The sequence below is a fragment of the Phycomyces blakesleeanus genome, assembly GCF_001638985.1.
Source record: "Phycomyces blakesleeanus NRRL 1555(-) unplaced genomic scaffold PHYBLscaffold_23, whole genome shotgun sequence".
In the NCBI taxonomy this organism is placed as follows: domain Eukaryota; kingdom Fungi; phylum Mucoromycota; class Mucoromycetes; order Mucorales; family Phycomycetaceae; genus Phycomyces; species Phycomyces blakesleeanus.
The window spans coordinates 607,809-632,717 of record NW_017265156.1 but is presented as its reverse complement, the minus strand read 5'-3'; the positions used below and the strand labels follow the sequence as shown (position 1 = coordinate 632,717).

General features: G+C 35.2%; 9 protein-coding genes across 9 annotated transcripts; 4 read left to right on the top strand and 5 right to left on the bottom strand.

The window, feature by feature from the left end:
* On the bottom strand, nucleotides 1–1,530 carry PHYBLDRAFT_22162 (hypothetical protein; the record flags this gene model as incomplete). The annotated part of the gene is made up of 7 exons (XM_018439775.1): nucleotides 1–137; nucleotides 235–439; nucleotides 550–743; nucleotides 836–942; nucleotides 1,024–1,069; nucleotides 1,187–1,200; nucleotides 1,295–1,530. 7 exons carry the CDS (start codon nucleotides 1,528–1,530, stop codon nucleotides 1–3), a joined length of 939 nt encoding a protein of 312 aa, XP_018287046.1.
* Nucleotides 1,531–4,403: 2,873 nt separating this feature from the next.
* PHYBLDRAFT_188547 (hypothetical protein) lies at nucleotides 4,404–7,941 on the top strand (the record flags this gene model as incomplete). Its single annotated transcript, XM_018439526.1, has 15 exons — nucleotides 4,404–4,454; nucleotides 4,617–4,689; nucleotides 4,763–4,885; nucleotides 5,019–5,122; nucleotides 5,224–5,286; nucleotides 5,385–5,537; nucleotides 5,665–5,811; nucleotides 5,975–6,024; nucleotides 6,204–6,315; nucleotides 6,399–6,617; nucleotides 6,718–6,993; nucleotides 7,122–7,340; nucleotides 7,498–7,644; nucleotides 7,710–7,793; nucleotides 7,894–7,941. The coding sequence occupies 15 exons, from the start codon at nucleotides 4,407–4,409 to the stop codon at nucleotides 7,939–7,941; spliced, it is 1,866 nt and encodes a 621-aa protein (XP_018287045.1).
* Nucleotides 7,942–10,126: 2,185 nt separating this feature from the next.
* PHYBLDRAFT_136107 (hypothetical protein) lies at nucleotides 10,127–12,012 on the bottom strand. The gene is made up of 7 exons (XM_018429765.1): nucleotides 11,936–12,012; nucleotides 11,753–11,822; nucleotides 11,634–11,685; nucleotides 11,443–11,525; nucleotides 11,110–11,364; nucleotides 10,755–10,969; nucleotides 10,127–10,605 (listed from the first exon to the last, which is right to left on the bottom strand). The coding sequence occupies exons 1-7, from the start codon at nucleotides 11,957–11,959 to the stop codon at nucleotides 10,543–10,545; spliced, it is 762 nt and encodes a 253-aa protein (XP_018287044.1). The 5' UTR covers nucleotides 11,960–12,012; the 3' UTR covers nucleotides 10,127–10,542.
* A 572-nt stretch (nucleotides 12,013–12,584) lies between these two features.
* On the bottom strand, nucleotides 12,585–13,990 carry PHYBLDRAFT_67098 (hypothetical protein; the record flags this gene model as incomplete). The annotated part of the gene is made up of 6 exons (XM_018441739.1): nucleotides 12,585–12,613; nucleotides 12,661–12,702; nucleotides 13,138–13,313; nucleotides 13,705–13,753; nucleotides 13,785–13,836; nucleotides 13,979–13,990. 6 exons carry the CDS (start codon nucleotides 13,988–13,990, stop codon nucleotides 12,585–12,587), a joined length of 360 nt encoding a protein of 119 aa, XP_018287043.1.
* A 247-nt stretch (nucleotides 13,991–14,237) lies between these two features.
* PHYBLDRAFT_172836 (hypothetical protein) lies at nucleotides 14,238–15,135 on the top strand (the record flags this gene model as incomplete). Its single annotated transcript, XM_018436881.1, has 2 exons — nucleotides 14,238–14,447; nucleotides 15,010–15,135. 2 exons carry the CDS (start codon nucleotides 14,238–14,240, stop codon nucleotides 15,133–15,135), a joined length of 336 nt encoding a protein of 111 aa, XP_018287042.1.
* Nucleotides 15,136–15,515: 380 nt separating this feature from the next.
* Nucleotides 15,516–18,052, bottom strand: PHYBLDRAFT_67097 (hypothetical protein; the record flags this gene model as incomplete). Its single annotated transcript, XM_018441738.1, has 4 exons — nucleotides 15,516–15,529; nucleotides 15,604–15,693; nucleotides 15,809–17,521; nucleotides 17,653–18,052. 4 exons carry the CDS (start codon nucleotides 18,050–18,052, stop codon nucleotides 15,516–15,518), a joined length of 2,217 nt encoding a protein of 738 aa, XP_018287041.1.
* Nucleotides 18,053–18,764: 712 nt separating this feature from the next.
* On the top strand, nucleotides 18,765–19,834 carry PHYBLDRAFT_149998 (hypothetical protein; the record flags this gene model as incomplete). Its single annotated transcript, XM_018432378.1, has 5 exons — nucleotides 18,765–19,090; nucleotides 19,182–19,300; nucleotides 19,392–19,521; nucleotides 19,579–19,636; nucleotides 19,748–19,834. The coding sequence occupies 5 exons, from the start codon at nucleotides 18,765–18,767 to the stop codon at nucleotides 19,832–19,834; spliced, it is 720 nt and encodes a 239-aa protein (XP_018287040.1).
* Nucleotides 19,835–20,484: 650 nt separating this feature from the next.
* Nucleotides 20,485–22,017, bottom strand: PHYBLDRAFT_67095 (hypothetical protein; the record flags this gene model as incomplete). Its single annotated transcript, XM_018441737.1, has 2 exons — nucleotides 20,485–20,719; nucleotides 20,840–22,017. The coding sequence occupies 2 exons, from the start codon at nucleotides 22,015–22,017 to the stop codon at nucleotides 20,485–20,487; spliced, it is 1,413 nt and encodes a 470-aa protein (XP_018287039.1).
* A 579-nt stretch (nucleotides 22,018–22,596) lies between these two features.
* PHYBLDRAFT_149996 (hypothetical protein) lies at nucleotides 22,597–24,847 on the top strand (the record flags this gene model as incomplete). Its single annotated transcript, XM_018432377.1, has 10 exons — nucleotides 22,597–22,709; nucleotides 22,846–23,069; nucleotides 23,173–23,284; nucleotides 23,361–23,447; nucleotides 23,507–23,608; nucleotides 23,695–23,760; nucleotides 23,831–24,174; nucleotides 24,217–24,389; nucleotides 24,534–24,597; nucleotides 24,657–24,847. The coding sequence occupies 10 exons, from the start codon at nucleotides 22,597–22,599 to the stop codon at nucleotides 24,845–24,847; spliced, it is 1,476 nt and encodes a 491-aa protein (XP_018287038.1).
* Between the last annotated feature and the right edge of the window lie 62 nt (nucleotides 24,848–24,909).

The window sequence follows — 24,909 nt, the reverse complement described above, 5'->3', positions numbered from 1 at the left end:
CTATTTATTCATATTTATCTTTATCTTTATCTTTATCTTTACCTCTCCAATAAGTTCTTCGATAACGTCTTCAAGAGTAATGACACCAAGAGCACCAGATTGTCCTCCAGGATCACTAGATACCAATGCCATGTGGCCTATACAACAACAATAACAACAACAGAAAAAAAAACACAAAAACATTAAACAAATCAATAAAAGTCGGTTCTTCTTTGCTTTTCGTTAAATACTTACTCTTTCCTTCCTGGAAAAAGTTGAGAATATCAAGACAGCTAGTTTCAGGTCCAGTTTCGGGCAATGTGCTGATAGGAAGATCCTTAACAGGCAAGGCGTCTTCGGGATCATATGTAATCAGTCTCTTGGTCAAAAGCATACCAACAAAGTTAATCTTGTTTTCAGGTGTATGGATAGGAATGCGAGAGTAACCAGCAGAAAGAATCTATTATTCCAGATTAATAATAACAATACATAACAAGATAAGAAATGATAAGATAATATTAGCCATCTTCTTCTTCTTTATTCTACTTATTATTATTATTGCTGTTTTACCTCATCGACTACTTTCTCGTCCAAGATATCTTCAGTCGACAGTGTAAAGGCGTTTTCGAGAGGAGTCATGATCTGAGAGACTGGTTTTGAACGCAAGTCAAGAACAGCACCGATAATAAGTACTTCGTCCGAAGTCAAAGCATCAACATCTGATGGGTTGACGGCTTGATGAAGAGAAACAAGGGATTTAAGACCTATAAGAAATAGAAATAGAAATAGAAAAATTAGAAATGTTAAAGAAATACTCAAAGCTCCAAAAAAAAGAAGAAGAAGAAGGAAAACTCACCAGCCTTCTTGTACACAGTTCCATGAGACTCTCCAAGAACATAGTCAAGAAGTCTTGCAGTAGGGTAAGCAATGGGGAACATGATGTACATGAGTACAAGAACCATCCTATAGAAAACAACAATATAAGTAAATAAATAAAAATTAGCTGAATAACTAGCTAGTTATTTGACTAGTTGACTAACGCACCATGCAGTCTTTGCTCCAATAGCAAGACCATAACGAACACAGATTGCTACAATTAGTTAAGAAAGAAAGTAAAATTAGCTTAAAAGTAAAATAAGATAAAATAAAATAAAAAAACACCCAATTGATCTTTTGGATCTGTATATTGTAGTTCTAGTTGGCTTACACTGGGGAATAACTCTAGAAAAATACACAAAAATTCATCATTAGGTTTCCTGAAACATCTACGTATCTTACACATTCTGGTCCATTGTGATTTAATTATAAAACTTACTCTCCAAAGATGACAATCAAAGCAGTAGAGATAACTACGGCCTGAAGTCCACCTCCGGCAACTTCATGAAGAACAATAGGAAGGGTTTCGTTTACAATGACATTGGACAGCAACAATGTGACGAGAACCCAGTGCTTTCCGCGATCAAGCAATCTCAAGACCTTTTTGGCATTCTCTCTTTCGTCAGGAGTTCCGGATTCGATTAGGACATGGAGATTAGTTTCGTCTAATCCCATCAATCCAAGTGTCAAACCTAGTTATTGTAAAGACAAGAAACATATGTCTATTAGCGTCATTATCTTGTTTATATATATATCACTATAACGAATAATGACATATAAAAGCTAATATTATTATTTATTATTATTATTATTACCGGCAAAGATACCACCAATGAGCACAAGGACAATAATGACAAGCACCTTTTCCCAAAATGAGGCAGACCCATAGTCATTTCCAGAAGATTCTATTAAGCCTGCAATAGGCTGACCATAGATCTGGGAAGAGAATGACAAGGTTGTCAAGAGAAAGGTTCTAATGTAGTAGAACCTAGAAGTAATGGGCATAGAAAGAAGAATGAACAAACAAAAAAAAAGGAAAAAAATTCAAAAGGTCTAATTATATTTTTATATTTATGTAGAAAAAATAATTGTCTCACACAATAAATAAAGCAAGAAACGTATTGTACTGTATTATATAAATATATTAATGCTGTGCGCCGGCCACAAAAAAAAAGAATTGGACATTTTGGATTCTTGTTACATAGCTTATTCAGTGTGCGCGTCATTTTTGTGTACCGGAATGTTATCCTAAATATATTTATATACCTATAAATTCCTATTGATGACATATCGACTCCTATTCTATTTATTTTTGCTTAGTATTCAAAACAATGTAGCTGAGCAGAAAGGCAATAAAGAAAGAGAATTATGTGATCTTTTTGAAATAATGATGTTTCCTTGTTCTATTACAAACACAATGGTTAAGGAAACACACCTACACACACACACATTTATTTATATATATATATATATATGTGTGTGTGTGTGTGTACAATTTGGCTGGTATTATATATCATATCGCTTTAGGATTACACCAAAAGAAGTATAGTTTCTGTAATCAAGGGGAAGTGTTTAAAGAAATCAAGAAGGGAAAGAAAAGAAAAAGAAAGGTCCGAATATTATCGTCTAAACGGCACGGAGTATCATTATCTTAATCAGGCAGTCGTTTCCACCGAGAACCTCTTATCTTCTTCAAATTCAAATATATTTAAACCATTTTCCTACCATTTTTGGAAATAATCTGTATTCCAACGGAGGAAGAGGGATTTTCGGTAAACATTTACCAAATTCACAAAGAAAGAAAGAATCAGATCACCTCAAAAACAACGACAGAAGCAGAAAGCAAAATATATACACTAGACATGGCAAATAAAAAAGATCAAGACGATACAAGTATAAATTACAATCTTGTAAATAATATTGTTAAAATTTTGTCATAGTAACAAGTCATACAGACAGAAAAAAGATATATATATATATATATCTAAGCATTTTCAATTAGTGTAATTATGTGAAATGTTTAATAATCACACCAAAGAATATTTTTTTAAAAGAAATGAAGAACTGTTTAAATGGCTTCTTTAGACAAACCTCTTTATTACTTTGCAAGGAATAAAAAAACCATCTGTGCTTAATGACAAAAATACACCCTTAACAGTCTGTTTTTCTTCTTTTCTTTTCTTTTCGTTTAAAACAGAAGGCTTGTCTTGTATACTTCAAGCCCATTTCCATAGTTACGTCTCCGCTAATGTGTGGCAGATGAAAATGAATAAATATAAATTATATATAAGGTGGGTTTTTTTTTGTTTTCTATACCAATAAACATCGGGAATCTCGACAAAAAAGTAAGAACATGAAAGAAAAAAATAGGGAGGGAGGAGTAAATTCAATAGAATACACAAAAAGAAGTAGTAGAAGGGGTTTAAGGGGAGATCTGACAGAGGGTTTGGAAGAGGGGGCTTGAAAGAAGGGGGATAATGATGATGAGCATGAGCCTTATGAGCATTAACTGACACTGTCTTTTTCTTTTTGGTGTAGAAACATTTACTAATAAAAATTAATAATACCAAAAATGAAACCCATTGAAATAAAATTAAACTATTATTAAGCAGGTCGAAGAAATCTTTAAATTATCTATATACTACTTTTCTAACTAACTCTTCTTCATGTGCTTCTTTTGATTTTAACCTGGTAATAAAAATAAAAGCCTAAAGTTGCCTTTTATCCACTGTAGTAGGTTATATATATATATATATAGGCTATTTGATAAATAAATAATAAAATATTCTAATATATAGATAGATAAAATATAGAGATTAAATCCCTCATTTTTTGTCTGACAAAAGACATTGTTACGCAGGAATAATTTTCGTAAACCGAGATCTCCAAACAGTCAGTGAACCTTTTGGGTTACATCATAATAATAACCTTTTTTTTATTGAATACACAAAAACCACATAATCTTGATGGTAAAGTTCTTTATTATTATCATTGCTGTTATTAAAGGCTAGTATCAATAACTCTAATGAGTATAAACGGAATAAGGATAATAATAAAAAGATAAAAAAGAAAGAAAGTGCTACTACAAACACAACTCTTATATTTCTATGGTAATATATAGACACATTTGCTTTATATAAGTTTCTTGGTTTTGCGACACAATTATCTGGATTTATTCAAACCTAGTTCCGGTGGAAGAGACTAAATACCGACAGTTTTTTAAGGACCCTCTTCAAATAAGCCTAATAAATATCATTTACCACACACACACAAGCAGCAGTAATTACACTTTTGGTTGATAGTACATATATATGCTTTAGCAATAGTGTTGTAAAAAATATCAGCCAATTGAACACAATAGAAGAGAAAGAAAAAAGAAATCGGCATTGACATGTCTATTTGTGCATACTTTTTTTTTTTTACTTTAAAAAGTGGAGAAAAAAGGATTCAAGCAGAATGCGCGAGTCACGCACAGTCACAGCCATATAAAAGGAGGCAGAATTTTCTTTTAACCAAGAACGAGAAAAAAAAACCTCTCCACATTACAAGCAATGCCTAGCGAGAGAAAGATAAAGAAACTCAAAAACGAGGACTTTAAGGCATGTAAAGCAACAGACCGAAAAAATATATAATCTATATATACATGTACATTTACAATAAAAACTTCATTATTGTACATTCGCACTTGCATACATACATATATACATATATATATCCATATTTGCTATGTTAACACTCCTTAATACTTTTAAAACTTACAGAAAAAGAAGCTCAAGGTCGGAAAGAAGAAGACCGTTGCCGACAATTTCACTGACACCTCGTTCAAGTCAAAGAGTAAATAAAATACACAAATGCAGGAATCTCGGCTTGCAACATTGGAACTTATTATTTATTATTCATTTTTTAGCAATTTCATTACCCAACCAAAGCATCAATGAAGATAAATCCCGAGAAACAACAACCACTCGCAACCTTACGTTGGCTGATCTCTTGGTTAAATTAAAACATTACAACTCTGGTGTAAGAAAAGGTAAATATATATATGTATACAATTCAAAGAGATTGTCTTTTTTCTTTCTTTCTTTCCTAGTCTGAGTTGCTTGTTTCTAATATACGTTACCTTTTATTTATCATTGATGTTCCTTTCTTTTCCTTTCGATTAGAGGCGCTCTTGAATATGCGCGATTTGTGTAGTGACAATCCACAAATCCTTGTATCCTCTTTGAGTACCGTAGTCAACAGTGTTTTACGATTGTTTATGGATGATGTGGGTTGGTTTATGGCTACTATGCTAGTTTACAGAAATATATTTGAAAATCTCAATAGTTAAATACCAGTAACATAATCTAACAATATTTTGTTCAAAAGGAAAGAGATGTCCGTAAAGCCCTCCTTTCGTTCCTCAGAGATTGCTTTGAGCCTATTGACAAGGTAAGAGTTGAATTAGAAATTGAATTGTGAAGAAAAAGACTATGCAAGCTGATACTAGTATATATATATGTATATACATATTTATATTTATTGATCAGATTGAACTTCAACCTTTCTTGCCTTTGCTTGTCATCTACACCTGCTCTGCTATGACACACATTTTTGAAGACATTAGATTGGATGCTATTCGATTGATTGATTTATGGGTGGATATTGCGCCAGAAGTACTAGTGTCAAAATTCTGGGATACAGTAAGATTTTTTTTTGTTGGCAGAAAAGAAATGATTTGATTTAGTAGTAATACATAGAATACATAGATATACAGAGGGGTATAGAGAGTATCTAAAAGCAAAGGCGAATTGACGTTTCTTTGGATAGGTTGCAAATAACTATCTCAGTCTTCTTTCTGTGGACTCCAACAGTATCGCTCAATCCAGATCAAACTTGAGTGGAACTAGTGCAGGCCATGTCAGTGTTGCATCCGTAAAAGCAGCAGAAACCAAATCTCATTTGCACCTTCACAAGGTATTTAGAAACTCAAAAGCTATTAATTTAATAATAATAATAAATAAATAAATAATAAATATAACAATAACGATAACGATAACGATAATAATAATTATATAAAAATTTTAAAAATAATAATAAAGAACGAATATTCATTTTTGTACAAACAAAATTCAATCAGAGCAAACTTGAGCTTCTGAAGAGTGTATCAAATTTCCTTGAAGCAGGATTGTCAGAGGATAGAAACGACAAGCAAGTATCTATAGATATATGCGCGCGCGCGCGTGCGTGTGTGTGTGTGTGTGTGTGTGTTGATGTGGTTATCGTATAATATACACAAAGAAATTTACACATTCTTTTTTTTCTTTGCTTTATTTTTTTCTTTATTCTTTTTCTTTTTCTTGGTATAGCTATTGGTTCTTTATGAATTTCCTAGAGAGCCGACACGCTAGAGAGAGTTTCAGAAATCGTTTAGAGGAAACTCAGGCAAGCAAGGACGCAAAGACTCTTCGATGGGATCAGGTAAATATATCAAAGAACTGGCATGTGCCATTCAAAATTGTACTGTATTTCCAATAGCTAATAATAATAACATTTTCTTTTAGTCTGGATTCACACCTCTGAGCGCCATGATTGGAAGTAGTGTTCCATTCTTGTCAGTCAACACACTTCCCGGATATTCTTCTCTAAATTTGTTTGAGTCTGCTGGACCAAAAAGTACCCAGGCAGCGACAGGATCAGTTGGTAAAGGTGCTTCGACACGAAACGGCGTCAGTGTCCATCGTTCCGAATGTAGCTTGGATGAGAGAGTGAGCGATGTAAAGGTAAATCAGATACACCACTTTATATACATATAGATCATTTGTACACAAAGATGCTTATACATATACATGCGTGCGTGCGTGTGTGTGTGTGTGTTTATAGCAATTGATCGAGACATTCCAACCCATTCTTGTGGGTTCATGGCTAGAGACTGCGCCATCTGTTTTTACGTCAAACAATATAAGCTTGACACCAGCACTTCAGTTATTGGAGACCATTTTAAGATTATCACTTGTGCTCTGGAGATCAATGGTTAGCAAGGGTGGTATCGGAAAACTTAGCTCAGCATGGTTAGATTCACATCTTCAGCAATTCCTTAAACACATATCTGTATATTTCCCTTATGGTGCAGATGCATTTGGAAATCGAGGTGGAAAGGTAATGCATTTTCTTCCGTTTTCTTCTATATTTGTTTGTTTGTGTGTTTGTGTGTTTAGCAAGAAGAAGAAATATAAGAAGTACAAACTGATAAGAATCTTATATATTTCTGTAACCATAAAAAACAGGTCGACAGTGTTTTACAAGAGATGAATATCATGGTGTGCGAACTGACATCCTTGTTCCTGCTGGCCAGAACAATGCAAACCAATTCTGCAGCAAAAGAACACCTTGCTGTTGATTTCAAGATCAGAAAGAGATCACACTCTCAGGTTAAAGATGATGAGAATGTACCCGAATGGGCAGATAGAATTGTGGATCATGTTCTTGGTGTCCTTGGTTATGAGGTAAATAATAATACAAAAACAGCAAAAACAAAGATAACAAGATAGCAAAAAAAATATGAAACAAAAAAAAATACGGTACACTATAGTGAGAGATTTATATCCAAGAGATTTATGTTTTATGTTTTATGTTTTATGCTTTTTTTTTGAAACACAAAAGGAAGAAGAAGTTGAAAATGAAGATGGTGTGCCAAATATGACCAGCATGAGCACTGCCTTTAAACCTGAACATTTGACCTCACTACTGCCAACTGTCTGGGGTTTCCTCAACAGTTTGGAAAAGGACAGAAGGGATACAGTACTCGCGGTAAGGAAAAGAAACATAATACAATATTAATGAATATATCAATTAATCTACAATAACATAAAAAGGCATTCATGGGATTCCATGGACAAAGCCATCCTCAGTCTGCCACAAGAAAAATCACTCAGAACTTCATAACACGCGTAGAACTGGTAAGTCAAAAGGAAGAGAGAAAAAAAAGTGTATTATATAAATCTATGGTATATCAAGTGTATTAATACATAATCCCAAAAATAAATAAATACAAAATAGATCCAAGTGACTCCAAGCTACAATGGCCGTTATCATACTCGTAAATAGAACACATTTTCTTTATATATAATTATATTGCAATAGTAAAGTCCACAACCAAATAAAATAAAATTAAGCAATAGGAATAGAAACACCATTTTTTTTTCAAAACAGCACACATATATAAAGATTATGAACAGAGTTTAAGAATTTGTCTTTCGCATTACTATCAATATACATATATATTCTTATCCTTTAAGATCTTGGTATTTTACATTAATTCCTTGGCCGGCTGGTGATTTTCAAACCTTATCTTGGGTGAACTGGGATGTAATAATTATTCAGCTAACATTAATAGAATATATATATATAAAGAGGTAATTTAGGGAAGGTGTTTTTATTTAATACTTATGTAATAAAATTGACGGAGAATTGAAGACTTAAATTACGGCCAAGTTTCTCAAGTGTAGCATACATTAACATTACTATTATTATTATCACATGTATCGAGTACCCGTTTGTCTTGAGAACAGCCAATAAAGACACTAGTTGTTGTTACTGTTACTAGTATTAATATTAGTGTTAGTATTATTTTGGCACTTTCAACACAAAAAAAAGCATTCTCATTTATTTAGAATATTTTGTTATTAAGTCGCTTTCCCAAAAGCTTTTTTTTTTGGCTTCTATTTGTTCTCTCGATAGTATGACCTTCAAAGATAGAGATAGAGAACGAGAAAGGTCAATTTTGCTTCTTTATACTTTAAATATCCAAAGTGTATATTAGATACAGACTCTGCTTTCTTCTAGTATCTACTAAAAAGAAAGAAAGACTTGATATATTTCTTATTAATAAAATATATTTTACTATAAGAATGTCAAATCGAATGCTTTTTTTAAACAAATTAAAGCAAGTGAACAAAATCCGGGTCTACTACAGGCACTTCAGGATATTGAACTGCATGTGATTCACAAGTATAGTTTGAAATAAAAAATGAAATAAACCAAAAAAAGGGACACAAGAGAAACCTGTGTGGTCTGATGTAGTACACGCAGTTGATTCACTTTAATCACGGGGATCAAGTGCCACGTCGTGATGACAAAGGATATTCAGTATGAAGCACACTCATTGATGATGGAAAGCTCATTCTAAATCTGGTGACAATTATTACTATTCTAACAGGTAATAATAGCTGTTTTTTTTAAAGTGACAACAAAAAAAAACCATGACAACAATAACCATAGCAACAAAGAAGAAAATAAACCATGACAACTAACAGGGGTTGCCATGGTAAACATTTTTTTTGGCTAGTTAATTTTTTTTTAATTAAATAATGTTGATAAAAGCAATTACTTGTATATTCAATATTACCTAGCTTCAAGTTAGTTTACACTTGATATACTTACACCAGATCTTTAGATAACCAAACAGATATATATTTCTATAATTATATCATAAGAGACAAACTCCCACCCTCAAATTTCTCCACTCTTTTTCAAGTCCTTTTCTTTACACAAAAGTATCTCTAATAAATACTTTCAGTCAAAGTCCCGGCTCTTTTGTGTACTAGTGCTGTCATCTATCCAATTATTGACAAATAAAAAGTTGTCACCAGAGATCTGAAAGCATTAAATTTTTTAATTTTTTTAATTTTTTAATTTTTTAATTTTTTTTTAAGAAAAAAAGTTTATAGGTTTTGTATGCCCATTTTAGTTAAATAATAAAACAAAATAAAGTTTCTTTCTAAACTAGGTAGCTTCTTTTACTGTGCCACACGCTTTCTTATTTTTGGGAATCCGTTGGGGTGGCCTGTTTTGATGAGCTTCTATATATATATGCATATATTTTTGATTGTGTAATGCTACAATTGTGATACATAAGTAATTGGATTCATATGGACTTTAGGAACTTAATTACATCAGAAAAATAACCAAAGAAGAAAAAGAGGAAGAAGACTATAAATGTTTTTATATTTATTGCAAAATAGCATATGTGGATGAGTTAATGTTAATGTTAATGTTAATACAAAATTCATAGATTTTTGCTGCATATTATTATAATTATTACTATTGTATGAATATACAATTTTTTTTTCAAAACATTTTTCTTAGTTGCTTTCATTAATAGAAAAAAAAAGTTGTTATGAACAAGAGAAGCTTTTGTGTATACGGATTTTAACTATCTACTTCAAAGCTTCTAAACAAAACAAAAAGAAAAGACTATCGAAATTTCAAATATTTTTGGCTTTTGGTTTTTGGTTTTGCAAATTTTGTTTATATAAAAAGATGATGATAAGAAATTTGGTGCTTTATAAAAAAAAAGGGGGGGGGGTATGTTTTTTCTTTCTAGATGAGATTTCATATAGCTAATGGTTAAAACAAAGGAATTGAATGAAGAAGGGGAAGAGTAGAGAGGAGAGAGGATTTATTTTATTCTCTTTGCCTTTTCTTTGTCTTTTTTCATAAATGAATACAAAGAGAAAAGAAGAAGAAAAAGAAAAAGAAACAATCTCAAGAAGAAGGAAAGACATGGATGAAGAAATAGATAAGATAGTTTGATGTGTGGGATATCAATTGCTTGGAAGAAAAAGGGATATGGAAGATAAGAAGAGAGAATTCAGGGAGATAGTAATATCAATAGGATTAACAATAAATGGGAAAGTCGATTCGCATTTAAGCAGCAGTTGCAGCGGGCTCGGCGGGATGGGATTCAGCGGAAGCAATAATCTTCTCACCCTAAAAGAAAACCCCGTTTGCGATCAGCACATATACTCCTTCGCACATACACATACACACACCCAGAGAGAGAGAAAGAGATACACATTTGTTGATCCACCCAAGTGAAACAAATATATGCTACACTATATATGGTTTAATTATTTTACCTGGATCTTCTTGGCCTCATAGTGGACAGCAGCAATCTGTGCGAATGTCTGGCTGGCCAAGTCATGGACCTTTTGGCCTGTAGGGGACTGGAGAGCAACCTGGGCAGTGTGCTGAGCCTGTTGGGCAGCAGTGTGGACCTTCTCCTGGATACCGAACTTGTGATCAATTTCTACAGCCTTGTCCCAGATACGGTACTTGGTATCAAGCTGCTTGACTGTGATGACAAACAAACAACAATGAAAATAAAAAAAATGTGTTTAGATAACATGATTTTTTACCCCCAAAAAAAAGAAAGATTAAGTAATGCTTATTCATTTTTTTTTCTATATAATTTTTTTTTACCGTTGGACTTACCATTGGCCTGAAGAGAGCTAAGGTAACCCGAGATACGGGTGGAGAAGCTGTACTTTCCATCATATTCAAGGCCCTTGGCAACAATGTGGTCCTGGAGTAAGTAACCATTGGCAAGGATTTCGGCAGCAATACGGGACTTGGGCTTGGATTCTTGGGTGGTTTCGGAGGTCTCGAGTTCAGGGGAGTGGGCACCTTCAGCAGAGGAAGCGGAATCGAAATAGGCAGCAGCGGTAATGTGGCAATCATCGATCAAGGCTACACAATAGCACCTGCTTTAGTTTCTCACACGTTTCTAATTGTTGCTGTCTATTGGGCATCATGTGTTTCATTTACCATTGCTGAGGAGGGAGGCGGTCTTGGCAGCAGATTCGCGCTCAAAGTTGATCAAGGCAACCTGATGTTCCTCATCGTCATCTCTATAAAAATGAATAAGACCATTAGCTTTTCATACACGTACATGTATCATTTGTTTACTTGAATATTTAAATATACTAGACAATCTGTGATTTACTACTATTACTTACTTGATAAGCTCAAACTCCTTGATCTTACCACAGAACAAGAAGAATTCCTTGACTATTTAATTCAAAGAAAATACATTAGGATCGGATAAAGACGCGTATTTTTTTTAAGTATTTCTTACCAGTCTTCTCGGAAGACTGAGCAGAGATGTTCTTGACGATAACGTAGTTGGGAGAGGGAGTCTCGGGAAGCTAAAATAAATAAATGAACAATGTAAAAGACAGACAGATAGAGCGATTAATTGATTGGTTGAGAAATACACAATTGTATGTATATGATTCTAAATGACTGGTGAAGTTATTACATCGATGGTGGTGAATGCGGGCATGTTGAGTATAGTTGGTGTTGTTTTGGTATCAAGGAATATCCGAGAGGAGAAGCTTAGGATGAATAGATGAAAGAAAAACTTTGAGAAAACAAAAACCTTCTTCGTATTTATATCCAGCTGAGCGCCAACTCATTTGGAAATATAATTTTACTAGTCGATTCATAAAGCGAACAGGTGAGAAGGCTGTCAGATTGCCATTTTCGATAGTTTCATGTGAAGACGAACCGCGTCCGTGCCTCCCGTGTGCATGTGAAAGCCCACAACAGAAAATTAAAGCAAATATATGTATAATTATTTATGTATAAAGTACAAGGCAATAATATACTATATACTATATACTATATACTATATACTATATATATTTCTTGCTTTCAAACCCCATGTGAAGTTCTTGATTTGGAAAGGTATCCAACCTTGGAGACAATAGAAAATTTCATTACATACAGTGAAAGCGCATGCCCAGAGTAGGACAATTCCACTAAATCATTTTTTTTATTTAATCTTGAACCTTTTTGTTAAATGGTAACATTGTGATTTTAATATTGATCATCATTTTTGCCCACGATACAGTGAGTTACTCTGTTCAATAAATAATGTACATAGATATATACATATATAGATTCCTTTAATAGTATCTTTGAGCAAGAAGTCCTACTGTATATTATTTAATAAATAATAAAGACATGAGGTTATATAATTACTGTCATCGATATCGTCATTATCATTATCATCATCATCATAATCTAAAATAATAATAATAATAATGTCTCTCGCTCTTTTTCACTTTCTAAAATGAATCATATGAAAAAAAGGACAAAATGCCTGTATTTATTCTACCTTCATAGGATAATCAATTAACCAAAAAAAAGAAACAAAAGGAGAAGAGAAAAAATGAGGTGGTCAATGAAGTAAAGTAAAGAATAAAAAAAAGAGGGTATTATAATTGACTAATAGATTATTACAACAACAGAATCAAATAAAATAAAATAAGATGAATATATGCCAGCCAAATATGACCAGCCAGCCAGCCAACTACCACAGGTGCACTCATTAATCGTCCTTCAATTTGAATAAAGTCTTTAATGATCTAAAGCAGTCTATGCCTATTTACAATTCACATGTCAATATCACTGTCCGTTCTGTTTGTCTGCACAATAATCACAAGAAAACCAACTCACTATCTTCATCTACATCCATCATTGGATTCTCTACTGAATCCCACTCAACTTCCCAGTGAAAGCCGTTTTGATGCTTCTCAACTACACTCCAGTCACTGAACACGGGTATGTCATCCAAGGGAATATCACGTCCTAAAAGTGTTTTAATACCCAGGATTTTCTGTGCCTTGTACACTCTTTCCGGAAATTATTGGTGTAAAAATAAAAATTCAATTTGATGCAAAAATGGAATGCACCAAATGCACCAAAAAAAATCATAATTAATTATTATAAGCATCGTTCTAAGCAGTCATCGGATATGGACTTAAGATATCTATAGAATCCTTGCAAGTCACTAACCAGTACTCTATTACAAGTATCCGATATCTTTGAGTTTAATGTCTCCTCCAAAAGAGCTTATTCTTTACAACTGATCAGATTTGCTTGATAGGATTAAGCTCAGACAAATAGGATGCAAGATATATACAGTAAAATCCTCTGCCTTCAAAGCAAAGCTGAATATCTCTGAGTTTGTGGACCAGGATATTTTCCATTATCATCAAATCATAGCCTTTAAACTCGTCTTACATATCAGCAATCTTACAGGGACGACGTTTCCTGGTGGGCCACGACGTTTCTATTTAAACAGACTAATTAGCTGTGCCCACCTGTCCGGGGCCTGGTAACTTTCTCTAATCCTTCAGGGCAAAATGGTGTGTCCTGAAATGCATACAATATATTCAATTTATAGTCGTTTGCGCCCTAAATTTAGACTTGGTCAATAGCAAGTTATGCAGAAGAGTATGAATTGTTGTCATTCAATTGTGACGCAATCTTGTTGGATATTTTACTATTTATTGACCTCCTTACGCATATCATGTCTTTCTCTTTCTTTCACCTATTGTATCTATATTATCAGAATTTGAAAACACCAACTGGTAAGTAGCTATCCACCTACCCTTTTATTTTTATTTGTTTTTTAAAGCACAGAAAAATCTTGATAAGAGTATTTTGTATCCTGGCTTGTATTGACTATTATAAAAAGAGTGGATCCTTAGGAACTGTATAGAGTTATTCCATGCCAGCCAAAAAGTCTCGACTTGTGGTCCGGTAAAATCAAAATGGCGTCTCCTACCAGGAAATGTTGTGTTCCACCAGGAAACGTCGTCCCCCTAAGATCAGCGATATTATTTTCCAAAAAAAAATCAAAAGAAAAACCGTATATTGCATACATAGACACAGATGACATTGACAAGATATACGGGCAATCCACAACTTATCCTGTGATTATTTCGACTGAGATCTCTACGTGGGTGACAGAGCTGCAAAATGTAAGAATACCGAAAATTATGCGACGAACTGCATTGTCCTTGTGAATCTTTACCTTAGACTATTGAAATTAGTAATCGATTTTTGATTGAAAAGTTTGGTGAAATTCTGATTGAAACAGCTCTCATTCTCAACAGCATCGTCTAGTTGATTCCACCCATGCTATTATTGACATGACCAGTATGCTACTTGCTTACAAATTTATCGAAAAAAGGGGCAGAGGACATATTTGTGCATTATTCGGTTGCTCCCCTCATTAACAATACGTTTTACAGAGATCAACTTGAATCATACTGGGGAAGCATAACGTTAGACAGAACAGCAAACATCAGTCTCATTCCCATCCAGCACTGAAGTGTCACCAGAGGTGACAGTTCTCTCTTCCTCTCCAAACACTGCGTCTTCATTAAAAGATTCTAAAAAGCACCCAAATTTCACTCTTTACATGTCCTTGCTCGGTCATTGATAGGATATGTTTGTAATGAAGATAAATCCACCACAATCATATCTGACTGAAATCGACTTCAATAAGCTGACAAAGGAGCTGATATCTATACTGAACAGACAGGTAGTTTTTGGGGTATCCAAGCCTGCTGTATTCAGTATGTGGGTAGGCGCCGTGTGCGTACAAACTTTGCGAATGGCTTGTACCGGCTCATTGAGATGGATAACCTCGAGCTCGTGCGATAATTGGACGGTCTATCTAAGATGAGATAAATAATACGGAAGTTGTTCAAGGTCAAGGGGGTTACTTTGATTCATTTCAATTATTCATCAGCTCTCATTGAGTCGCCTAAATGTCACAGTAAACATGACCTAGAAAACCCCGCAATAAAATATTCTCACCTGCTCAAGGTCAAGAAGAATAGAAAAAAAGTGATTTTATTTATGTGCAAAAGAGCTTATTGAGAGAACGACATGCCGTCTATAACTATTTATCACGGATCAGTGATATTTGTAATTGAATTATCATTTTTATTCGCAAGGTTTTTTCTTAATAACTAAAAAATTTACAGAATTATGTACCATCTCCTAATATTGGAGAGTTAATTTATTGAGACTCTTTTAAATTAATATTTTGGATCTACAAATAAAAATGGTAATAAAAAAAATCGTTAGAAAGAACTCAAAAAATACAAATAAAAATAAAAGGCTTACTGAGAAGACCATCTGGAACTGATGGTAAAGATTTGTTGGCCACTGAAGATCTGAACGGGATATTTTTAATATAATAGTCATCCAGAGTAACTAAATAAAAGCCAGTGTCAGTTTTATGTATTTATTTATCAGATGAATTTAAAGAAACCAGAAAAAAAAGAAAACCATGATACTTGTTGAGCATTGGGATTATATGTTTGTTTACCTTCTCTTGTGATTGTTTGGCGATTTTGGGTCGGGTAACTCTCATGACTAGGTGGACCGGCCCGTACGTTCATGGTGGGATACACTATTGCCGGTATGTGCTCTCTTGGACTTTGAGTTTCTACATTAAATATACGGGGCTCAACAACCAACGCCCCGGACGCTTTTTGTTTCAACGGGGGCAATATCGCACCTGAGGCTGGGACTGATACCGGGCCTAAACCTGACCCTGACCCTGAGCCCGATACTGGGACCTTTGTTGCCCATGATGTTGGGGTAAATTCCAAACTAGATATATTTTCACTTCTCCGCACAGGGGTTGTGCTTCTTGCTGCCATACTCAAGAAATTTGGCTCTACTACTGTAGCGCATGTTGACTGTCGCTGCTTGAGCTGTGCAGGTAAGATCGTTTTTGTCTGGGAATACCTTCGGGTCACAGGTTGGGCATTATCGCTGAGTGGTTCTGATGTTCCGGTTGATACCGGTTTAGATAAAGATTCATATGATTCCTCTTCAAATGGCTCTTCTGCCGCAAATGAATCTGCAAAAGGATTTTCGCTGTCTTCTCCAGAGAATGGCTTTACCGAAGGTCTGGAAAGTAATTTTGGCTCAATCACCGTCACAGACCCAGATTTCTGGACTGGGCTGTGATTGCCAAGTAATTCGTGCCCTTGGAGATCCTCAATAAGAGACAGAACAGAGTCTGAAGGACCTGCCTTGTTTATTGTTTCAATATGCTCATGAGGTTTGCTAAAAATAATTTCAGCAGGAGGTGTAGGAAGATCTCCAACAGTAGATACTGGTCTAATGGTCTGGGAAGAAGGCGTTTGATGGCGATGATTATGACGATGAGAAGGAGGAGGAGGAAAAGAATCCTGAGGAGGATAAGCATTGTTTATAGTGTTTACGTATGCGTTCTGTTTTTTGGCTTGTGGAGTAGGCATCTCCATAGGAAGGATAGGTGAAGTAAAGCCATCTATTTCAAACATTGACGATGCGTTATGCGATTGAGAGTATATGTGATTTTGGGTACTGATGCGAATGCTTTGATCTCGCCTTCGATGACTTGGTGTTTTGGATGTTGGAACTGGAGCTGGAGCTAGAGTTGGAGTTGGAGTTGGAGCTGGATTTTGTGTGGTGCTTGTGGATGAGTTGATCATGTCAAATGTAGACTGGTTTTGTGTAATGTTTGTAGATGAGTTGCTAATGTCAGACGTAGAATGATTTTGTGTAGCGTTTGTGAATGGATAACCTGTTATGTCTGGTGTACATAAATTTTGTGTGGCATTGATTGGTGGTGGATAACCATAATTTTGAACCGGTACAGCTGCTTGAGGTGGTGGATACCCAAAAGGAAATTGGTTGTGTGATGTTGCTGCGGCCGGCGCAGTTGATGGTGTGACTACAAATGAGTGTGATAGTCGATGATGAGGAGGAGGATACGTTGCTCCTTGGGACTGTGCACGTTCTCGTGGTTCAATTGGGTGATTAACTGGATTGGTATGGCTATGGCGATGGTTGTGGTGATATCCAGAGAGCCTAAAGCTGTTTTGTCCAGGAAGTGATTTATTGCTAATGTTATTGGCATTGTTATTTGATGGATCGAGGTAGCCAAAATTCATTGGACTACTTTGATTTAAGCTGGTAGTGGAAGCCATGGGAGATGGTTCTGGCATTGCCATATATACAGGATAAAAGCCATTATTGTTGTCGGCTGATGAAATAAAAAGATGCAATAAAGGTTGCCAAGAAAACAGGAACATTTTTGGTTTTCGGTTTAAGATTGTTAATCGATATGTTTAGATAATTCATTATTATGTTACTAAAGATAGGCATATTACTTACCAGAATTGTAAGCTACCGGCTTTGACGGTAAAGGTGGTGGTGGTTGTGTATGGTTTAAATTGCGAGATCTTTCAATGGGTGGTGAACTATGAGCGTTCGATGGTGATGGACGATTTCTTTCTGATTGCAATGTTTGAATCGTGGCTGATGATGTGCGAGTCCCTAATTGTGGCGAACGGTTGTGGGGAGGGCTGTTTACCACAGGCGAATGTGTGGTTGGAATCTGACTTTCCTGCTCCCATTCCTCTTGAAGAGCTTGTGCAATCGCAGCATCCTCTAGTTCTTGGAGTCGTTTTCTTTCTATTTGGTCTTCCTTTAACTTTTCTTCTTGTTCTTGTAATAATTTTGCAAGAGCCAACGACTTTTTCTCTTTTGTGTTTCTTCCAAAGACTTTTTTCATTACTATTATTATTATTATTTGTGTTTAAAGAGGTACAAGGTCCTGCAGTTCTTAATTTGATGGTTTCCTTTTTTCGGGGAATTAAATATACGATTATAATCCTCACGATTGATTGATCAATTGAAGAAAACAGAATTCGGCTTTTTCGTTGTTGTTGTTGTTGTTGTTGTTGCTTGCTTGCTTGTTTATACTCTACAAGCGTATCTGCGTATATGTGTGTGAATTCAAGAGTAAGGTAAGTGCCTATTAAAGAATAAGAGGAATAATAAATAAATCAAAAGACAAAAAAAGTAAAGGGGTATGTATATATATATATAAAGATATAAAGACATAAAGATAGTTTTATAGATTTACGCCACAAATCAGGTTGATGACGTTTGCCTCAATGCTATAAGTATAGATGTTACATCTTTAGTTAGCAACGGTAGTGCAGTGAATTGTTTGCCAAGAAAGGAAGAAGGAGGTTATGTTGAAAAGAGGAAGACCAAAAAAAGAAGAAACAGACTCCTCCTCATCTTTCACTCTTGGCGTATCGCATTAACGAAAAACGGAATACGAAACGCTCTATTTATAGTAAAAAGAAATAAAATAATATTCTGGCGCGAAAAAGGCTGAGCAAGCAAATTACAAGAAAAAAAAATAAAAGCAAAAGTTGAATAAAGACAAAGTCACAAAGAAGATCAAGAAAGTACATTTACATGGTTCCTACAAGATGGAATCCTCATCTCAAGAAATTCTCACATCTAAGGAACGACAAATCCTAAATTCTCAGAGAGAAATCGACTGGCTCCAACGACAGATTCAGAAATACGAAAAAGATTTTGAAACTCCAGCTCCATCAACGAGCAATGTGAGCCATGATGTCAATGAGGATCTTGTGCGATATAAAGCTAGAGTAGATGAATTACGTTCCGAAGTTAGCGCATTCTCTCAGTTTAACCTCGGAAAGAATCATATTGTTCAAAACCTCGAAGCTTCTCACTTCACACGCCAAGCACTCTACCCAGACAGTTCGGACCACGCGAGATTAATGCAAAGGTTTGCAGAAAAAACTTAATTTTTTAAAAAATATTCTTTTTTTATAGTTTTCTTTTCTATTCTGCGTTATTATTTTTGATGTGATTAATAGTCAGCCAGTGCAAGTTGCGATAGACAAAAGAGATGCTCTCGTAGTTGAGTTCATGAAGGAATTTGAAGAGTTACGAGCAATCAAAGAACAACTGTCTGTAGTAGAGCGCCAGGTTCTTGGTAAGATTTAAGTTTTTATTTATTTATATTTATATTTATTGTATTTATGTATATGTCAATGTTTGTTTATGCTATCTTTATTCTTGCCAAGCACTACACCAGGAAAACAGACAACAAATGGAATCTATTGAAATGGTAACTGGTATACCATTAACCGGTCCAATTGGTTCTAGTGATATGAGTAGTCAACTATCTTCTGAAGGGAGCCAAGGGCGCATGAGGTATATTTAGATTATGTATATATGTATGCATATGTATAAATATTGACAGTATTATAGACAAGATGGTTTGAAGGACATGCAATATCACTTGGAGGTCACACGAAACGTGCTACTGGTAAGTTGTGTGACACATAAATTAAAGTAAAATAAAGTAAAGTAAAATAAAATAATAAAAATAAAGTATTCTGCTGCTCTTGGCAACGACTCTTGGCTGATATCATTGTAGAAGCTTATAATGGAGAGTAATATCGATTGGGCCAGTGACCCTCATTGGCTAGAGGTCGTACTTCGTATAGGAACCGAGTTAAATTAGTGTTTGATTATGAGTAAGCCAAGAACATATTTCTACCATTAAAATTTGTGTAATATTGTCAATTATGCATACACACACAAACATCTTTACAGAATGACCTGACTGCAAATTGAAATAGCTATTCTTCTGGTTATTGTGATATTAAGTCAAAACATTCCATGAATAAACCATTGGCCGTAAATACAAGCTGTCCACATTTCTTATTTACGACATGATTATACGTACAAGACTACATTCCACAAGACAAAACAAGATAAAGCATTTTGACAACTTCAAATTAATTCAAAGAATCAGCCCCATAGTGACCGAGTCTTTGTAACCAACAATAGGTCTTTTACAAAGCACACTTGAACCAATAATGGTTTGATAAGTAAGGATAATGTCTAAAGTTTAATATTTATCATGTACATAAATTATTGGTTGAAAAATAAGGAAGGAAATAAAGAAATAAAGAAGTAGTGTTTGTGTAAACATAAAATATAAAATATATCGGGCTATATTGTTCTAATATTGAACAAACAAAGGTAGTGAGAAAGGAGATTTCGCAACGTACCTATTCTGTAATCATCTAGTAAACCAGAATAATTCAGTGTAGGTTATTCATGGCTATAATTTAAAAAGAGGTAAAAGGAGAATATAATCATCTTTTTTTAAGGAGGTTGAGATTGAGACGAATCCAGCGCCCAAGGTTCATTTTGATAAGCAACAGATGAAAGGATGCTAAGGTTAGTCCGAATAGGTGTACAAGGGCCAGACGACGCTGAAGTATCAGATGTATAAGCATCATCTGGAATTGTAGCCAGGGTTTCCAATGGCACAGAAGCCTTTCCGATTGTATCAGGAGACATGCCCATGCCTTCCAGCATCACCGGTAATGCACCCATACTTTATATATATATATATTGTTACATTTTTTTTAACAAGTAAAAAGAATGTCCTGGAAGTATCAGTGGTCTGGTAATTTTATTTTCTGTTTAGTATTAAAAAAAAGTATTTCAAACTTACCGAGAATAGAACATCTGTAGCCGAAGTCTAATGTTTTCAGCATACAGGTCTTGAACCGGACGATCCGAATAAAGTCCAAGTTGTATATTTCTAAGAAATACATAGAACTCACACACAGCTACCAAACGGTCTCTACAATATTCGTCAATTGGTAGCCAAGGATCACTTGAATCTAGCTTAAAGCGATATTTGAGTGCACAGTCCTGACCGGCCGATCGTCCGCAAGCCGAACATCCGCCATCCAGAATCTTGGAATTTGAAAAACGTTCCCAGAGAGGGCGTTGAGTGGTTATGGAAATTGGGGTTACAAGTGTAGATTTTGGTGCCACATTGTCGTCCAAGGGCATCTGCTCGATAAAACATGGTTGTCGCATCAGGTAATCCATCATTTTCTTGACCGAAAGACGCGACTGGGGTCCGAACCGTAGGCAAGGCTCGATATCTTCTGCCTGGCAATATTTTAAATAGGCAAACTGCGAAAGTTTTTTAACCGAGACCGACCGACTAGAGTTGATGTATTCTTGAAACTTGTTGAGCTGAAACTCGTCTATTGTTACCATACGTTGTATTCTAGGTTGCGACTGAAGGGGTGGCATAGATGTAACACGTTGGGTAGGGTCGGAAGAAATGTTCTTGCGATAGAGAGTAGGGTTTGTACTGGCTCGTTTTACACCGTACAGTTCCTGAAGATCATTTTGTGCTCTTGTTCGAGGATCGTTCTGGTTTTGGGCTGGTGAGAGGTCTTCGGACACCAACATGGCCTGCATACGTTCTTTGAGTTCTGTAAGCTGAGACTGCTCAGAAACAAGATATTCCTGTGTTTGGCGTAGCTGGTTCTCGAGTTCCCATTTTTCTCGTTTCTCGGTAGCAACCATGCCGTTGGCTTCCTCAAATAGCTTGCGGCTGAGTTCTTCTAGCTCGTGCTCGACGAGGTCTTTCTCATGTTGGACATCGGCTACACGTTCGATTGCGGCAACGTATTTTTTGTTGAGTGTCGAAATGTCGAGTTGGAGTCGTTCGAATGCTTCGGTCTGCGACTTTAATTGTTGTTTGAGGTCTCTTATTTCATCTGTTTGCGATACGAGGGCTTTGTGTTCGTCGTTGGTGAGACAAATGCGGTTACAATGGTTGCATTTGGTGACTGTGCTATTAGCCTCATCAACGTCACAGAGGTCCATGAGTGCTGGTGTAATAGAATATATAAAATATATATAAAGAGAGAGAGAGAGAGAGAGAGAGAGAGAGAGAGAGAGAGAGAGAGAGAGAGAGGGAAAGAGGGAAATGAAAGGAAAGGAGAAGTCCGGAGACTGTGAGGATTTACTGTCAAGGGGATGTAAATAAAAGAAGGAGAGAAAGGGAGAAGTGCGGTTAAAGGGAGACTTATTCTGCTATTCAATCTTTAATATTATTATCATATATTTGTTTTTTGTTAGTCCGAGTGACGTTTGCTGCTTTTCTGTTGGATAAGAAAGAGGCTCTCTAAAAGGGAAACCTCTTTGTCGGAAATTTCGACGCTTTGAAAATAACAATAATAAAACACTTAATATACATATAACATATATTTAGATTTTGTATATAATCGAGTAGAAATATAAACGCTACTTCAATACAAGTTGTTTGTGCTATTAATTTCTTCTTATTAATTCACATTAATTTAATTTAATTTAATTTATTTTAATTTAATTTAATTTATTTATTTATTTATTTATTTATTTATTTATTTTATTATTATTCTTTGTATAATCTGTTATTTTAATATGACAATTGTAACATTACTTGAAGATTATCTTTCTCAAAAGTTATTGTCTAATGAGCTACAAGTACATCTTGATGAGGCTATTAAAAGATCATTGACAGATCACGTCTTTCGGTAAGACGAATCTATCTATCTATCTACCTATATATATATATATAAAAGAAAGAAAAAGAGATTTAGTGATCAAGATCGCCACGTGAGAAAACCTGGTGTATATATTATAATAAAATTAATACGTTAATATACACAGGTTGGAATTGGGAGCATCACAAGACTTTTGGAGCTTAGCATTAAAGACATTGCCAAGATTGGCCGAGGATCCCAATGGAATTCACAGTTTGATTGGAGTTGTTAAGCTTATACGTAATTGTGTGGCAGGCCAGTTAGAAAATCAGAAATTGGCCTGTCAAAATGGAGCAATTGAATCGATTGAGACTGTTTTAGAAAAAAACCGGGATGGTTCAGAAGAGAGAGGTAAAATAGAGAGAGAAAGGGACAATAGAGTTTACAAATTAATAATAATGCATATGTGTGTATGCGTATGCATGCGTGTATATATATATATATATTTCGATAGTCCTTCTTCTTCAGGTTGGTACACAGTCTATTTGTAATATAATCACTGGAAACCCAACTGGACTGGAAGTATGGAAAGTGTGGATGACAACAAAGAGAGGAACATTGTGGAGGTATGTTACGTTGTCTTGATTATGATGGTGATGTATATATATATATGATTAATCAATCATTAAATTTGACTAATAGTACATTGGTTTGCATGGAAGATGAAAAGGTGGTAATGAGTGTATTGGTGCTTGTGCTCAATAGCATCCGGAACTCCACTGAGAATAGGTAATCTAGACCTTATCTTTAACAATGATACTCACGCCATTCTGTCATACCACTTGCAGCAAGCTGCTTGCTATGACTGAAAACGGGCATCAGATTGTTCATGGGATATTGGGGGACTTGGAAAGACTACACGACAACGAAAGCAAGAATTTCGAATTGGGGTAAAAAAAAAATTATACATCCTTGGTGTTCAGTTTAGAGATCACACAATTCCCACGATTCTAAGATATGCCAACTTATGGGTTAGATGTACTGTCATTCGTCAGCTTGTAAACGGCGGTTATTTTGTAGATTTATTAAATGCTGTAGGCGAGTAAGTTTGAATGATACTATTTGACTTCATTTTTTTCAGGCACACTTATTTCGCATGTCAATGAATACAGTAAATCTGGTTTGAATGGTCGACAGATCATCTTGATCAAGCTTGTAGATTCGCAAACCCACACACACAAGGACTCCTTCCCAGAATTTATGAGACACAGGGAACTTGAAGCTCTCTGTAATCTCCTTAAATTATTATCTCAGCGTGCCGTCCTGGTGATTAAGCAGGTGCAGGCAAGCGAAGCCGACCAGAAATCCGACCTAGAGGTGGAAGACGTATCTCAGGTGTACACCGGTCTTGTGTTGGTATTGCAGATTTTGACAACTTTGAACATGGCAGAAGTTGAGCAGCAAAAAAGCCTCAAGAGACTTTTGGTCCAAAAAGAGACTCTTGACTCAGTGACAGGTAACGAATAGTAACGAGTCAGACTGTTTATGATTAGTAAAGATCTACTTGGACAGCTTGAAACCATTCCTTTTACGGCCAGAAAACCAACTGGAAGTGAAACAGTCAAAAACGATGACCCAGAGGCTTCAAAGCTTGGGTTTGATTATCTGAAGCGTGAATGCGTGAGATTTATCGGTGCAATGTGCTTTAAAGACTTTGATATGCAAGAAAAGGTAAATCATGAAAAAAAAAATTAAAAAAAAGTGTCCAAAAATGTTGAGAGAAAGCTGACTAAAGAGATATGCTTATGGGAATAATATTTTTTTGTTATTATTATTAATAATAATAAAAAATAATAACAATAATATTTACAACAGATTCGTCATATTGGAGGCATTCCGCTTATCCTCAGTCAATGCAGAATCGACGATAATAACCCATGTAAGGAAGTTCTATGGTTACATGTAAGATGACAGGGAAATACTTATTATTTACCCAAGACATTCGTGAGTATGCGGTCTTGGCTATTCGTCATATACTAGAGAACAATCCAGAGAATCAGAGGCTTATAGAAGAGATGAAGCCCATCGCAGCCGCCCAGACACCCGAATTGGATGAGATGGGACTCAAAGCGACCCTGGTCGATGGCAAAGTCAAATTGACAAAGGCCAGATTAGACGACAATGAATGATACAAAGACCGAATAGACCTCCTTTTTAAGAATATGAATGGGGTTTCTGTGTCATTTTCAAA

What these genes read in the sequence shown, in the direction of transcription:
- PHYBLDRAFT_136107 (XM_018429765.1), bottom strand. Translation starts at nt 11,959, where the DNA reads ATGCCCGCATTCACCACCATCGAT. An exon ending in TCAGTCTTCCGAGAAGACTG is followed by an intron (nt 11,686 to 11,752) that starts GTAAGAAATACT and finishes TGAATTAAATAG; the next exon opens with TCAAGGAATTCTTCTTGTTC. An exon ending in AAGGAGTTTGAGCTTATCAA is followed by an intron (nt 11,526 to 11,633) that starts GTAAGTAATAGT and finishes TCATTTTTATAG; the next exon opens with AGATGACGATGAGGAACATC.